We start from the raw sequence: 16,185 nt of genomic DNA on the forward strand, positions 1-16,185 counted from the left end.
CTATCTCTATTGCAAAAGTAATGGCGAAAACACTTCTGTTGATCTTTATTTCTCTACAACACTTTTTATTTTTGCTCCGAGACTTGTGGACTGGTCTTCACAGAGCCTTGCAATTAGGCTCTGTAGATGATGATTCACCTGATCAACACCAGTACGACAAGTTCCTATTAAATTTTATTCATTTGCATATTTCATGTTTCCTCAGGAAAGCTAAAAACTGGCCTCCAAAACTCATCATGCAACTTATCCCACAAAATCTACTGGTAAGATTATGCTGCAGTAAACTGGTAATAAATGCATTAAATTAGAAGCATTTTCCCAACTGGTTATCCCAAGGTCTCGTTCCTAATTTCCTTATCATTTAATTATTATCAGATGCCAACAACTATGCAAATAAATTGGACGGAATGATTCTACAGAGCAAAATAGGGCAAGTAACAAGGATGGATTAGTGGATACAAATTTGCTTTTGTGACAGGATCTCAAAAAACAAAAACAAAACAAAAAAAATATTGACATCCTGGTGAAATTTTGAATGTTTTAGTAATAAACTTACTTTTTTCTTTTTAGTGGACTTAAAATACGATATACCAGTCGAGAGACTGGTCATCTTATTACATGTAGCAATATACAAATAATTCGCAAAATCCAGCCACCATCAGCCTCGAAAATGATGGACTGAGGTCTTGTTTGGGCAAAAAGATAACTGGCCATAAAACAAGGTGGTCGTATGAATTAAGGCGTTGCTGTCCTACTGCACATTAAAGTGATTGAGCTTACTTCAGTATCATATGTATGTGGTATTGCTATGTATTTTTATGGTGTTATATTTAATTGGCGCTTCCCCATGTGGACAGTCATTAAAGGTGATGTGTGATAACACTAAAATGCCTAATTAGAGATTGTTATGCCATGATTTCTTCACTTCACCAAGACTTTTGAACTGTTTCTGGCACTTGCACACGAGACAGAAGGAATATCAGGGCAACACGTACTGTGGCATGTTTACACTAGGGCTGTGGTTCAGAAGCAGGGAATAGTAATTATATTTCCTTTCATTTTCAGTCCACGCTAGGACCCCTGCTACAGAACTCCAAGACAGTGGCGTTCCATTTTGCTCCTAATGATCAAGAATCCTTGAGAGCACTCTACAGGGTCATGGCATCTAATGGTGTCAAGTTTGTAAGTGCAGTGTATTTTAAAATGTACTTAGCATGGAGAAGGGTCAGGAAGGGGGGAGTAATACAATTAAGTTCCTTGAGGTTATATAACTCTGCGTTTTATAACCTGGAGTTAAATGTCAAGAAATTGAGTGTTTTTTGTCCATTTCAGGCCGGCTGTGTGCATTTCCCACCTGTTCCACAGTGTGATGTCAAAGTTCTTCTTTTGATTTTTAGTCCTAAGAAGCGTGCATTTGTTGGATTGATTCCTGTTGAGCAGGTCTGTATCTCTGTGTATGTTACAGTACACGTATATCAAAACTGTCTGGTGTGTGTATTAGGTGTGATATTACACTAATTTCCCTGGGTGTTTAAATACTCCATGCGGGTTGGTTTTTTTTTTATCTTATTTCGAGTGTTTTGCATTGATTCGACCTTCTAAGGTCCTCTTTCTCTTAGGTGATGCATTTGAATGAAAAGTGTTTGGTTTGTTTTCGCTGTTCATAATACTTAAAGGAGGTTTACCTTTCTTGCAACAATTCAGTTTGACAATGATGAGATGGTTTATATGAGCTAACGCTTATTACGTACTATACGCTAACATTTGTGGTGGGAAAAAAAAGTTTGTTTTCCAAGTTAGCAACTTGTGTGGCTGCAGACAGTGTAATGATAATAACACAAAAACCTGGTGTACAGAAACTTAACTGCACGTTTTCTTCTGTCAAACGTTCACTTTTGTACGAGAACATTCTTGTATCCACTTGGGAGCTCAAGTAAAGAGTACAAAAGCAAAAACCGACACAACGTAGAATGATTTTTTGAAGGTGTACTATATTTCGGCTGGCCAAACCAGCCTTCTTCAGGTACAATGGAAGATTTTACATTGGTGCGTGTTTTTATGTAGCCGATATTTACGTAATACCGGAAATACGCAAAAGTAATTGATAGTGTAAATTGAAGATAAGCATACGGTAAAATAAAATAACATGATAAAAGAACATAATAAAAGAAGACAAATGGAAACAATTAATATGTTTCTTCGCGGACCATTAGGATCATTTGTTCTGCCAGGAGTACCCGACGGAGCCGCTCGACAGAAAACCCGCTCGACAGGCTGCAATTACGCTGGCTGGGAAATATTAGCATTAGATCATTTACTGGCTGGGATTTTCGTTCAGCGTCTGGCTTGCTAAAAACTGATTTAAAACACTGTCCCTAGCTGGAAAAAACGTGACTTGTTTGTTTTTCCTGGCTGTGACTTCTTCGAAAAAGCAATCAGTTAAACTGCTTCCGTCCTGGGACAAAAAACGCGTGGGTGAGCTCTAAAGTCTAAAGTCTTCCGCCGTGAGACGATAAACCGCAAGCGGTCGTACTTACTCCCAGTGCCACGCGCTACAAATCAACGCGCGCGTGATGCCATGCCCGAAAATGATGGCTCCATTGTCAGATTGTTGCGGTTTATATTTTTCATCAACCAGTAAAAATTGCATAACACCAGCAGCTGTCATTTTAAATGACGTAATAACACTAGTATCTCGAATGGCCAAATCCGTTAAAAACGTTCTCTTCAATGGAACACCGCCGATCTCCAGGATCTCCGCTCGTTTGTCGTTCCAAAGGCCTTAAGAAGTCGTCTCTTCAGAAAACCGCTGCTGGCGCTATTGTGCTGCAAGCAGTCGGCAGTTATAAAGAAACAGTGGAAAGCAACTTAAAGGTTGGTAAATTCATTCCTATAATTCTCTTACAGCACACGGAAAAGTGATGGTACATTGTACTGGAATCAGTATGTTTTGCATAAGAACTAGACTCTAAGGTGTTCATTTACATTCCTCGTTTGCAGTCATTCTGAGTTATTTCGAGGGCTCCGCTGGTAAAGGAAAGAAACGAGATCTGCCAATTAATCTGAGATCTGCTGTGAAAGGGACTTGGCGCAGACAAACAAAGCAGCTGGATAAAGGGTAGGCATATTGTTCTGTTTATATGCGCTAGTCGTCTGCATCGGTGGTCAACTTTTCTCTCTTGATCCTAAAGTAATCAAGTAAAGTGATCTCATTGTACCATACACTCATCGTTTCGCTCATAGTATTTTTGGGTTGCTATAAATCTGCAAATTTGCTTAATCGAAAATTTTCCGAAAGTTGCCGGAAGACGAGGGACAATGGTTTACCCTCTTTTTCAGTCTTATTGGGTACATTAAATGCCTTAATCGTGGTTCAGTACTAGCATAACGAGTTAATGTTTGTCCTCTGGAAAACAAGGGACTATCGCGCGTTGCTCACCGGAAATGGCCGTCGGGTGAATTCATTCCACACTGTTCGCTGTCTCTTTGAGAGAAATGCTTTTGGTGAACCCATTCCGCACTGTTCGCTCTGTCTTTGAAAGAAATGCTTTTATTTTGAGACCCTAAACTTATTAATGTATCGACGATTCAAGATTGCCGGAAGTTAATTTACATTTGCAGTCATTCTGAGTCATTTCAAAGGCTGGAGAGAAAAAAAGAAAAGAGACTAAGGGAAGACCTCTGCCAGATCTAAGTTCCGCTGAGAAAAGGACTTACCAAAGAGACAAAGTAGCTGGATAAAGGGTAGGCGTATTTGTTTATATGCGCTAGCTCGGACTGCAATGCTGGACATACAACTATCCTCTCTGACCTAAGATAAAGGGATCATTGTACCATAGAATCAACGCCTCGATCATAGCACTTTTGTATTGCTTTAAATCACTGCAACTTTGCGTGATGGAATTTTCCGGAAGTTGCCGGACGACAAGAGTCAATTGTTTGCCCTCTTTTTCAGTCTTATTGGGTACAAGGGACTATCGCGCGTTGCTCACCGGAAATGGTAGTTAAATCATGCAAGGTATTTTATTCGGCATAATAAGTAAAATGTTAAAATTGTCTATGTTATTAAAATCTTTGTCAGTTAAAAGAACTCAAGATTTTACCTTCTTAAACTTTCCTTCAGTTTTTAGTTGAGAAGGAAACAACTTTCGTCTTTCTGTGCGGCTTTCTTTGAGCAAAAATATATCATTTGTCACCTTTGGTTGTGTTTCACAAGGTTAACTGGTCAGACCTGTAGGTTCTGCGTGTAATCATGTAATAATTGAATTTCCGTACCAGGAACCGAAGGATCTTTCGAAGCCTAAAGAAGACAGAAATCAGCGAAGGATTACAGAACTCGCGATCGTTTGTCATTTTGAAAACATTGTTTTAGAATTGTGAAAAGCAAACTACTAAGCAAGAAAGTCCGGAAAATATTGCCAAAGTACAATTTGACAGGCATAACGCGCGATGTGTTTGACTGCTCCAAGCAAGTGAATTTCCGGTAATAAACGCGATCCAAAACAGCTTTCATTTGAACTCATCGTTGACCTACCAGTTGAGGCAACGGTTTCATTCTGCACGCTAGTGCTGTGAACTAACTAGAGTCGTGAAATGAATGATCTATCGATGGACTGTATATCGAAATGGACACTTCTGCCAGTTTAAAATACTTTCACCAAAGAGCGCACGTCTGGACGAACAACTAACGATTGCTTTTGCTGCGAATGCTTGCGGCTTCTGTCGTGAGTCTTTTGCGGTGATCGCCTGACGAACAACCAACGATTGCTTTTGCTGCGAATCCTTGCGGCTTCTGTCGTGAGTCTTTTGCGGTGATCGCCTGACGAACAACCAACGATTGCTTTTGCTGCGAATGCTTGCGGCTTCTGTCGTGAGTCTTTTGCGGTGATAGCCTGACGAACAAGTAACGATTGCTTTTGCTGCGAATGCTTGCGGCTTCTGTCGTGAGTCTTTTGCGGTGATCGCCTGACGAACAAGTAACGATTGCTTTTGCTGCGAATCCTTGCGGCTTCTGTCGTGAGTCTTTTGCGGTGATCGCCTGACGAACAAGTAACGATTGCTTTTGCTGCGAATCCTTGCGGCTTCTGTCGTGAGTCTTTTGCGGTGATCGCCTTACGAACGAGTAACGATTGCTTTTGCTGCGAATCCTTGCGGCTTCTGTCGTGAGTCTTTTGCGGTGATCGCCTTACGAACGAGTAACGATTGCTTCTGCTGCGAATCCTTGCGGCTTCTGTCGTGAGTCTTTTGCGGTGATCGCCTGACGAACAACCAACGATTGCTTTTGCTGCGAATGCTTGCGGCTTCTGTCGTGAGTCTTTTGGGGTGATCGCCTGACGAACAACCAACGATTGCTTTTGCTGCGAATCCTTGCGGCTTCTGTCGTGAGTCTTTTGCGGTGATCGCCTGACGAACAAGTAACGATTGCGTTTGCTGCGAATCCTTCCGGCTTCTGTATTGAACCTTTTGCCAACGAAATGTCGTATTGACAACGGTAACTGACATCTGTTTGTATCGTAGGTTCATTTGAAAATAAAAATGACAGACACTGGGTAGCCAAAGCCTTGTGAGGGCTTTGTAATCTCGTCTCGCTTTTACTTCATGAGCTAAACAATGTTTCTTTGTATGGAGGTTCGTTGACTTTTTGGAACAATAACTGTGAGAAATGAAATGAATGTGAAAGTTTGTCGTATGTAAGCGTTAGAAACTGATTGATAGGTTTCTTGTTGTACTTATAATAACAACGATAGATCTTCATTAATATCTAGATTACGTCTGTTAAGTGAATGGACGTTGTTTATACTTCACGCTCTTTTGGAGGGAATTCACGATTTATTTTCAGAGTGAAGCTTGGATCCCTGAAGGATAATCAGGACACTTTAAGCACATTTTATCTTTCCCTTTTGTTTACTGTTGAATGGTAAGTGTAATCTCTTAAGTGTTACAAAAACTTTCCAGTCAAATGTAAAAATGAAACCATTAACGTACTTATTGCGTTCATGGTACGCAATACTAAATCCGTTGTTGTATTAATAGTTTTAAGGAAATGTACCTTGCTATGGTATATTGAAATTACTAGCTCGCTGGCTGGCAAAAAATGGTATACTCGAACATGCTGGCAAACTTTTGGCAAACTTTTCTTATGCTGGCTGGCTAGGTGACAAGTTTAAAGCATGCTGGCTCGTTGACGACCTCAACGTCGAGCGCTGGCTGGGAGTCCGATAACTTCGAAATCCTGCTTGCTGGCGGTGAAGAGCGGGTATTTTTTTCCCAGGAAAGTTAAATATTAAACAAGATTGACGTAGCGACACTCGGGTAATGTTAAGCAGACCGTACGGTGGATTTTCGTCAAAACTGTCGTTGGGTACTCCTGTTCTGCCTTTTTGAATTAAAAAAGCTTCCCTGGCCTTACGGATAGAGTCTCGGTTAGAAACGATTTTTTCGATGGGGATTAATTGCATGTCGTTAGCAGTGTGGTTAGGAGAGGATAGGAAATGTTCGGCGGCTGTAGTAGGTTTAGATTTGTTGTTAGGGTTATCTATGGTACGGCGGTGTTCATTAAATCGGTCTTTTAATCGTCGTTTCGTCTCTCCTATGTATTGTAAATTACAGCGGTTACATTGAATCATGTAGATGAGGTTTTTAGTGTCACAGGTCAGGTTGGATTTTATGGCGCGCGTTTCCCCGGTAGAAAAGAAGGTATATGTAGTAAGTCCGTGACAAATGTAGGGACAAGTAGCACAGTTTTTGCCACAACGGAAAGACCCAGAAGGTAGTTGGGGATTAGAAGAATTAGAAGAGAGTTTAGCTGTAACTAGTAAGTCACGAAGGTTAGGGGAGCGTCTGAAGGCTACAACAGGCAAATGCTGAAAAACGTTTTTGCAGCGGTTAGAAGAGAGCAACAAATTGTAATGTTTTTTAATGATGTTAGGGATGTGAGGGAGTGATGGATTGAAGGTAGTTATAACCTCTTCTAACCGCTGCAAAAACGTTTTTCAGCATTTGCCTGTTGTAGCCTTCAGACGCTCTCCTAACCTTCGTGACTTACTAGTTACAGCTAAACTCTCTTCTAATTCTTCTAATCCCCAACTACCTTCTGGGTCTTTCCGTTGTGGCAAAAACTGTGCTACTTGTCCCTACATTTGTCACGGACTTACTACATATACCTTATTTTCTACCGAGGAAACGCGCGCCATAAAATCCAACCTGACCTGTGACACTAAAAACCTCATCTACATGATTCAATGTAACCGCTGTAATTTACAATACATAGGAGAGACGAAACGACGATTAAAAGACCGATTTAATGAACACCGCGATAATCCTAACAACAAATCTAAACCTACTACAGCCGCCGAACATTTCCTATCCTCTCCTAACCACACTGCTAACGACATGCAATTAATCCCCATCGAAAAAATCGTTTCTAACCGAGACTCTATCCGTAAGGCCAGGGAAGCTTTTTTAATTCAAAAAGGCAGAACAATTGATCCTAATGGTCTGAACATCCGCGAAGAAACATATTAATTGTTTCCATTTGTCTTCTTTTATTATGTTCTTTTATCATGTTATTTTATTTTACCATATGCTTATCTTCAATTTACACTATCAATTACTTTTGCGTATTTCCGGTATTACGTAAATATCGGCTACATAAAAACACGCACCAATTTAAAATCTTCCATTGTACCTGAAGAAGGCTGGTTTGGCCAGCCGAAATATAGTACACCTTCAAAAAATCATTCTACGTTGTGTCGGTTTTTGCTTTTGTACTCTTCATTTTATATATAAAGCCAATTAGATCACTATTGATCCAACGTATACCAGCAGGATCATCGTTCCGGTTGCTTGCTTAAACATTTTATTTTCAAGTAAAGAGTCTGTTGTGGGGTAAATCTGAAAAATAATAATGAGATCAAATGAGCTTTGTCTAACGTATTTCCTTATCTCCAATACTAGACAAACTTTGTGGAAGGAATAAGGGTATGTATTGAATTTTTAACATTTCCCCAATGAAATACGTAATTATACTCGACATATGTACATGCATTGGGTATTTACAGGGTGTGAAGAAAACTTCGATTCCATCCCTTCCTTCGGAAAAGTAATTCTCAAAGTTCGCTTGTTTGGGGAAGTTGTGTGCTTGCTTCAGTCTAATATTTTTCCCTAAAATCAAACTTTAAGGAGCAGACAGCATGCCTGGGCCCTTGCCCATTCGGCAGGTGAGCATGAAAAATCTCTTGTCCTAAGAAAAATCTACTTGTCGTGGAGGACTGGTCGGGACTTCGTTGAGACTTTTCTTGTGATCCAAAGTTCTTTTTTTTGTTGGCTAAGTGATTTTGTTGGTATGTTGTTTTCTTTTTGCAATTTTACAATAATGTGCATGAGGAATAACAAGTTTTGTACATATATTTTTGACTTGTTCAAATGTTTTCGTTTTATTTCAGAGTGTTGTGCAAAAACACAAAATGCAGCAAGTTGCCAAGGTACCTTTTTCCAATGATCTCCTGTATCTAACAAAATTCACTCTTCCCCTCGAGACCAGTCATTAAGTATTAAATATTAGCAACAATTACTCCAAGGCCGTCACAGTTTACTCCATTTCCTGCTCCCTATAGCTCTTTGATGTGTGAGAGCAGATAACTCATTTGCTTGCTTGTAGGTCGTGTTTTGAATCATGTTTGTTTTAACATTAGATTCAGCTTCATCGGCAACATCTTCAGCTTCAACAGCAGCAGCAACTAAGACAGCAGCAACAGCAGCAGCAACAACAACAACAACAACAACAATCACAACAGCAACCACAGCAACAATCCAACTTCGCTGCAGCTAGTTTGACACAAGGACAGGTATGTACTTGTGCGATATGTAAGTTTGTTAAAGGCAGAAGTCGAGGCAAGTTATTGAACACGAGAGACCGTGTTTCACCCTACTGAGAAGAGAGTTATGAGTTATATGGGATGCGCAGCCGAGTTTGTTGGACGAAGTTGTTTCAAAATGTCAAACACTCCCTCAAGTGTTTGATATAATTATCTACTCGATGAAGGCCGGCTAGAACTAAGAACTGAAGAAAAACGGAGAAATCTAATCCTAAATAATCTAAGCCAGAAAAGATCAGATATGGTTATGAATTCCTTTTTTAAGACTTAATGAATTGTTAATGAGTCTGAGAAAGTTTCTTCAGGTCTGTTCCAAACATTTTTCCTATCTTGAGTGCAAAAAGAAAAATTGTCACCAGTCAGGCGTGGCGGTGTTTTAGTGGCTTTTGATTCAGTCATTTCCATGAGAATTTCTCTTTCATTAATGGAGATCTTGGAACTTTTTATGAAAATTTGAAGCCACTGAGGTCAAATCATGGAGTCGTAAAATGCGCCTACAGTTGAATGGTCTTTGCCTTACAACAACAACAACAACAACAACAACAATAACGACAAGAAACATTAGTTTTGGACTTACATGGGACTGATGATCTGAAAGGTTCCTCAGACTCGTTAAAGCTATGACAATACTCTCTTCAGTTTCCACAGCAACAGTCACAAGTTTCCCAGCAGCCTTTGATAAATCCTGCAGGAAATCCACTGATGACAAGTGCGACACAGGGCTTAGGACAAACCCCAGAGGGATTGGTGACTAATGCCCAGAGCTCCGTGCCTCCCAATATGGGCTTAAATCTATCTGGTGTCAACACTGGGAGCCACAATATGCCTGTATTACCCATGGATCAAACAGACAATGCAGCCGCTGTAAGTACCAGCTTAATGTGAACTATGTGTGAACTGTACAGTCTTAACCTCAGCGTGGCCGAGTGGTTAGGGCGCTGGACTTGCAATCTTGAGGTCCTTTTCTGACAACTAACTATGTTGTTCTCGGCGGTCACGGGTTCAACTCCTCAGCTGCGCTTGCAATTAGGATTTTTAACCTTGTTACGTCTAGTTTGAATTATTTGTCTGTGACATTGAATTGCGTCTTTGTGCTGTAAACATTCACCGAGGGTAAACTAAGGCTACCTAGTCGTTTTTTTAAACTTTCCTAAGTGTGAAGATTTTCGATTTTCTCAAAGAAAAAGTAAAGAAAACATGTTTACATAGTAGTGGCATGGTAATGTATGTAGAACAAAAACATTAGTCCATGAATCATCTGTAAAACCTACTGGAGAAGTTTAATCGTCTTGACAAGTCGTGACAGGTCTTGGAAAATTTCTTCTCAAAATGCCTCTCGAAAATGAATTAGATCAAGCTCTTATTAGAGCTTATTATAATTGACTGGCTTTTCATCTTATTGCTTTTTTAGCTACAATATCAAGCGTATCAAGAGTTACAGCTGAAGCAACAGAAACTATTACAGCAACAACAACTACAACAGCAGACACAGCAGCTGACGCCCCAACAACAACAGCAGTTAATAGCACGGACAAGACAATATCAGCAGGTGAATGACTACAACTCAACATACTCCAAAACTGTTTACCTGCATGTGCATGTGGTGCTTGGTGTGTGTGTGTGTGTGTGTGTGTGTGTGTGTGTGTGTGTGTGTGTGTGTGTGTGTGTGTGTGTGTGTGTTGGGGGGGGGGGGCACCCTCAGTCTGAGCTTTGTGGAATTCCTGAGAGGAGTAATGGGCGCTTGTACTACGTACCATCTACACCACATGTTGGACAGGAAGCGGTGTAGTTGTGAATTTATAGGTAAGCATCAAAGGTGATGATACTTGGCTAGGTTTTAAAGAGACACACAGAAGGGAAGAAACGTTTTTGAAGTGTCTAAACAATTGAGTTGAGCCCTTTTTCACTTGACTATTGATAGCTTCAGCAGCAGCAACAGCAGCAGCAGCAGCAACAACAACAACAACAACAACAGCAGCAGCAGCAGCCACAACAACAACAAGCCTTCCAGACCGCACAGGATACCCAGGGAATACAGTCGCAGCTTCGTCACCTACTTCAGTCACAGGCAAACCAGGCTTCAGCCCAGTCACAGGGGTTGGCGGGTGCACAGCAGCCAGGAATCACACAACAGCAGTGGCAGCTACTGCAGCTGCAGCAGCAGCAACGATCTCAGGCGGCTGTTCAGATGCCACTTGGCCAGGTAATAGGCCCAACTGTTAGAGAGCAAAATAACGCTTGTTAAGGATTACAGGTTAGCAAACAACGTGCAAAAGACTGTGTACCAGGAGTTGATCTAAACAACTGAGTTATGTTCCATTATATCCTCGGCATTTAAGATATCACCTATCTTACGACTAAGTACCTGAAAAGTCCAATAACTGAATCAGCCAAGCAAAATTCGTAAGTATTGGACCGGTTAAGATATTTCAGTACTATTCTGTTTCCATCAAAGCGTTACGTAATAAGAGTAATGATAGCCACATTCGGCTTATCCTCTTGATCAAGGCCTAATGCCGAAATTGTCTCAGAAAGATCCTCACTCTTGGGTCATTCCACAAGTAACAATGTTTTTTGGAATTGGACAAGTTTACTCGCTTGGTCTTGTTATGGTGATCATTGTTCGTTTGGTTGAACTTTTTCAAATTTGTGTATTCTGTCCAGTGAATGTGTAGCGTTGTATTGTCGACCAAATCGGTATTATATTAACAAAATATTCAAAATGGAATAGAAACATTTGGGGCAGTATTCCTAAAATCATTACAGGTGCAGATGACGCAAGCACAGATGGCTCAGCCCCAGACCCCCATGTCTCAAGGTCAGGTATCACAGGCTCAGATGCAAGTTCAGCAGCAGCAGTTGTCGCAGTCGCAGTCCAGTTTTCTGCCTGACAACATGAGCCTTCTTGACATACTGCAATAGTAAATTCGAACTTGTAACCTCTTATTTTTGGTGTCTTAAAAGGCTATTTAATACCTGATGTATTGTAATCTTGTGCCTAGTTTCATCTAGACTACAATAGGAAACTTTGCTTCATTTATTCTTAGCACAGAAGAAAAAATGTTCATTTTCCGTTTCTCTCGTAATTAAGTTGTTGGCTGAACTAAAAAGAACTAACTTGTTAATTATTTTCTACTTTCAAACGACGAGGGTGGTAAATTCACCAGCCGTTTGCATGAAATGTCTAGGATCAAGTCGAAACGAAAAATATTGTATATGGTATACGCTAAATAGGACAACAAACATAAAAATATGGTCTAGTCTTGGCAAATTAAATTATTGCTGTAAATGGTGGTAAACTTTGGAGTGTATAAGATACTTTGTAAGGTTTTTCGTTATAGATCCAAGATCAAATGTATAGATATTGCCAGCGCCATCTTGATCACTGAAAACTTAAAGAAATCAAGTTAAACTTGCTATACATCGTTAGAGTGATTTTCCAATGATGTAATAGTAATGTTCTGGTTTATCAAGCGGATGTATTGGCTAAAATGTAATCCAGGAACAGAGATTCGTTTTGTAAAGTCTTCGGAAATGGCCTTGTAAAAGATACACGTTAAATGAAAACTAGGCAATAACAGAGTTTAAGAATGATGTTTACGACAAACGGAGAGATGTGCCTCTGATTTTTTGTTTGTTTTTTTTTTTGTTTTTCACTAAGCCTTAAACCAATCCAACACAAATACAAAAAAGACGCCTATTCACAACAAATACAAATATTCCTAGTTTAGTGTACAAACGGCTAAATCAGGAACGGCAAAAAGTACATTTTTGTCGTAAACGTCATTGTTCACCTCTCTAATATCAGTTCATTCAAGCCATAGTATGGTTTGATGGATTGATTACTGTTTGGCTGTTTAAATGTAAAGTTTGCAACGCGTAATAAAGTTCAACCGTATTAAGCCACCTCTGGCGTTTTCTGTGACCATGGATAGTGTCAGCAAGCCCCTTCTACTATTCATGCTGTGACCTCAGCATATTGCATTTACACTCTCCAGTATCCAGTTTGAGCGTTAGCTCTGGATCGCACGAGGCAAATCGTAATTTCATGGCAAGTTAGATATCAAGGGTACGAATGTTTCTTAAATATTTTCCTAATTTTCTAATTTCTAGCTTGTCTAACACGTCTGCATTGTTATTGTACCCTTGCTGACGCTGGTGCAAGTCAGGGACTTTCTTTCAAAGCAAAGAGTTTAAAGATCGAGATGAAGAAAGTAAGGATTAAAAACAGAAAGCATTATTATTCAAGATGATCCTGATTCTGGCTCAGCTTTAGCCTTTTTTGAACTAGTTCTCTCTTCTGTTCAAACTATAGCTATTAATTACAGGAATGGCTCCGACCTCCGAATGCACTGGGAACGAGTATGAGTTGAACGCAGTTTAAATCAGTTAAACATATTTTTTTGTCTTTATCTGATGGTTTTCAGGAAAATATTAAACGCTTAATCGCTGGTCCCGAGGGAAACAGCGTTGTTTTCCCGAAAATCTCTATGTTTCCCGGAACAAAGTTGAGGAAAACATCGACTAATTGCGCCCGAGGGACCAGTGATTAACTGAAGTGTTTTGTTATATAGCTAAAGTTTAGTTTAAAGTAACGAGAAGTCAAAGTAACTTCTGGTTAATGGAAGAGCGGGCAACAAATATCACGTGTCCACAAATCAATTAATGGGAGCGCGCGTTAGATTCAACTGAACTTCAGACGCCAGTTGTTCGAAAGGCGGATAACGCTATCCACTGAATAAATCACTATCCAGTGGATCGCGTGGTTTGTTTTGTTAACACTTATCCACTGGATAGAGATTTATCCGATGGATAGCGTTATCCACCTTTCGAACAACTGGGGCCAGCTATATAACAGGAGCGGATATTTCACGGCTGTTGTGATATTTTTACAGCCCTATGGTAGCATAAATAGCTAATATCGAGTGAATGTCCGCGAGTACTACCTGTATTTAACTGGCCCTCTTGACCCCAGTATGGTCAAAGACGTAATAATGAAATTATATATTCTCCGGCTCCTTACGAAACGAACGTCCGGGAACTGTTCAATGGATAATATACGGTGGCTTCACACGTCAGTTTGCAAAACGCAGAACTCATCACTTTATTGGTGGCTTTGTTCCTAATTCCAGGCGTTTTGTGAGCCCGCGTTAATTCCTTGAAAGAAAATGGGAAGCGGTCCCCCAAAACAGCTGGAAACCGGACCATATTCGTATTCTCGGTACTGGACTGGAACTAGCTTGTAATAGAGGCTCATGCAGGGGAAATCGTTAAAATTAGATTTATGTCATTTGCATTTGAAGACTCAGTTGCAAAAGGTAGTTTCCAGTCCAATACCGAGAATACGAATATGGTCTTTTGAGCGAAATTGAGCCTATTTGACGAATTTCATAGCCTGCAGAACTGAGGTCTATGTTAAGGACAGTTCACTGGGTCCATTGCAATCCAACTTCCCCGTGATACCCTGGGCGTCGATATTTTATAGGAGGCCCCATCACGTGAGGTGCGCCAGCGGAGCACCATGGGTAGACATTTCTGGTTAGCTCACCAAGCCGGGAAAATTTGGTTATGACGAAGACGTACACTGCTAGAATTTATTCTGTTACGGTTAGAAACCATGCTAGGTAAACAGACCATTTTATGCTTTAAAAGCGAGCAGGATTTGCTTAAGATTGACGGCCGTACGTGGTGATTTGCATATTGTGTTTAAAAGTATGGAGATTTCCTGGTTTTGTTTGTTTAATTTATTCGGTTTGGTGAAATTCTTATTGGTGAATTTCTTTAAAGGTTATGGGTAAAAGACTGGTAAAGCTACGGGCGATAAAATGACTGGAAAGCCGTGGACAAAAATAATATTCAAATTACGCTTTAGTGTGAATAATTATTAAACTTGAACACCAAACGTCTCTGAAATTTTGGACGTTTTCCGGCTTCTAAAACAAATTTTAACATATTTTTCATTCGGTCATCCTTCGTCGAGACGGGATTTGCCTTTTGATACTCAAATGTAGTGATATGCATATAGTGTATATGTAGATTCCTCGGTTTTTCTTGTTTATCTTTTTTTGTTTTGCTTTTGTTTTGTTTTTCTTTGTTGTTGTTGTTCAATTCAGCCGGTTTATTAAAATTTCTTTAAATGTTATTGTGTCGTGCAGATGATTAGTATTTGCTGGAAACTCCACTTTTGGGCTTGGCTTAAGCTACCTTATTACGTGAAATTTTCGCGACACGTTAATTTCGCGAATTTCGCGATTTAAAAAAAATCGCGAAATTTAAGTGACGCGAAAATTAAATGTCGCGAAATTAACATGACGCGAAAATTAAGTGACTCACATTACGTCAATAACTAAAAAAGCGACTTTATTACCATTACACACGTTTATTACAATCATTTTGAACTATTCTGTGGTAATGTTCTGGTCCTCTTCATCACTGCTTCTTTCCGCCTCCACTCCAGGTAGCACTTCTTTTGTACAATCCTCAAACTGCCCATTTATTGGCTCCTTGTAGTGCTGTTCCACTAGTTGCTTAAACCTTTCAATAGCTTCAACGTTCTTGGTAGATGCCTCCATTCTTACTGTCGCCTCTGGAAAAGAAGTGCTACCGCCCGTTGATCCGTTTCAAGACATTTACGCAAACAGTTAAACAGCATCAGTCGTGAAACTAAACGGCAACATTTCCTCTTTGGAGTCTGCAGAAAGGAATATTTAATGTACATGGATAATGAGGTCAACTGACCAGTAAAAACGTGCCTTGTAGACACTGTGAGAACATCTTTCTTGTTACTGTTTACATAATCAGTTGCGTTTCTGTTTATTTGGACATTGTTGATTAAGTTGTTTGATCAAATTCAAGGACATGTTAAATAACATTGACAAAGAAATAAGTCTCACTCAAAAACGCGAAATTAAAGTGAGTCAAAATAAAAAATTTTCGCAAAATCGCGAAATTAAGGTGTCGCGAAATATGCGAACCTCAAAATCGCGAAATTAACGTGTCGCGAAAATTTCATGTAATAAGGTATATATTATGAATTCTGGTATAACTATATATTATGAATTCTGGCATAACTATATATTATGAATTCTGGCATAACTAGATATTATGAATTCTGGTACTTTTGCCAAATTTAGCAAAGGTTTTTTTTTTCTTTCCATGTAACAAATTGAATCGAATTCTTAAGGTAACAGTTAATACAGCACGAGTGTATTTTTTTGGCGGCTAAACTTGCGCACACCATCGCCATGCGCGAAGACCATACAAGAGAAAAGGTACGACTGAAACACGCTACTTCAAGCGAAGTACGATG

General features: G+C 39.8%; 2 protein-coding genes across 4 annotated transcripts in view; both read left to right on the forward strand.

The window, feature by feature from the left end:
* The window catches only part of LOC145489393 (mediator of RNA polymerase II transcription subunit 25-like), a 28,947-nt gene extending 15,770 nt beyond the window's left edge, over positions 1-13,177 (forward strand). Inside the window, exons 14-23 of one of the 3 annotated variants that reach the window (XM_081468357.1) lie at positions 206-263; positions 1,066-1,182; positions 1,333-1,440; positions 7,957-7,980; positions 8,445-8,483; positions 8,694-8,846; positions 9,516-9,740; positions 10,288-10,425; positions 10,804-11,079; positions 11,643-13,177. In XM_081468357.1, the coding sequence (XP_081324483.1) occupies positions 206-263; positions 1,066-1,182; positions 1,333-1,440; positions 7,957-7,980; positions 8,445-8,483; positions 8,694-8,846; positions 9,516-9,740; positions 10,288-10,425; positions 10,804-11,079; positions 11,643-11,798 (1,294 nt within the window). In that variant the 3' untranslated portion in view covers positions 11,799-13,177. Of the gene's footprint in view, positions 1-205; positions 264-1,065; positions 1,183-1,332; positions 1,441-7,956; positions 7,981-8,444; positions 8,484-8,693; positions 8,847-9,515; positions 9,741-10,287; positions 10,426-10,797; positions 11,080-11,642 lie in introns of all 3 variants that reach the window. The other 2 variants (XM_081468356.1, XM_081468358.1) reach the window with 2 other exon arrangements.
* The window catches only part of LOC145489400 (uncharacterized), a 128,060-nt gene that overhangs the window by 73,554 nt on the left and 38,321 nt on the right, over positions 1-16,185 (forward strand). The gene's annotated exons all lie outside the window — the stretch shown is intronic.

The sequence above is a fragment of the Orbicella franksi genome, chromosome 6, assembly GCF_964199315.1.
Source record: "Orbicella franksi chromosome 6, jaOrbFran1.1, whole genome shotgun sequence".
NCBI lineage: Eukaryota > Metazoa > Cnidaria > Anthozoa > Scleractinia > Merulinidae > Orbicella > Orbicella franksi.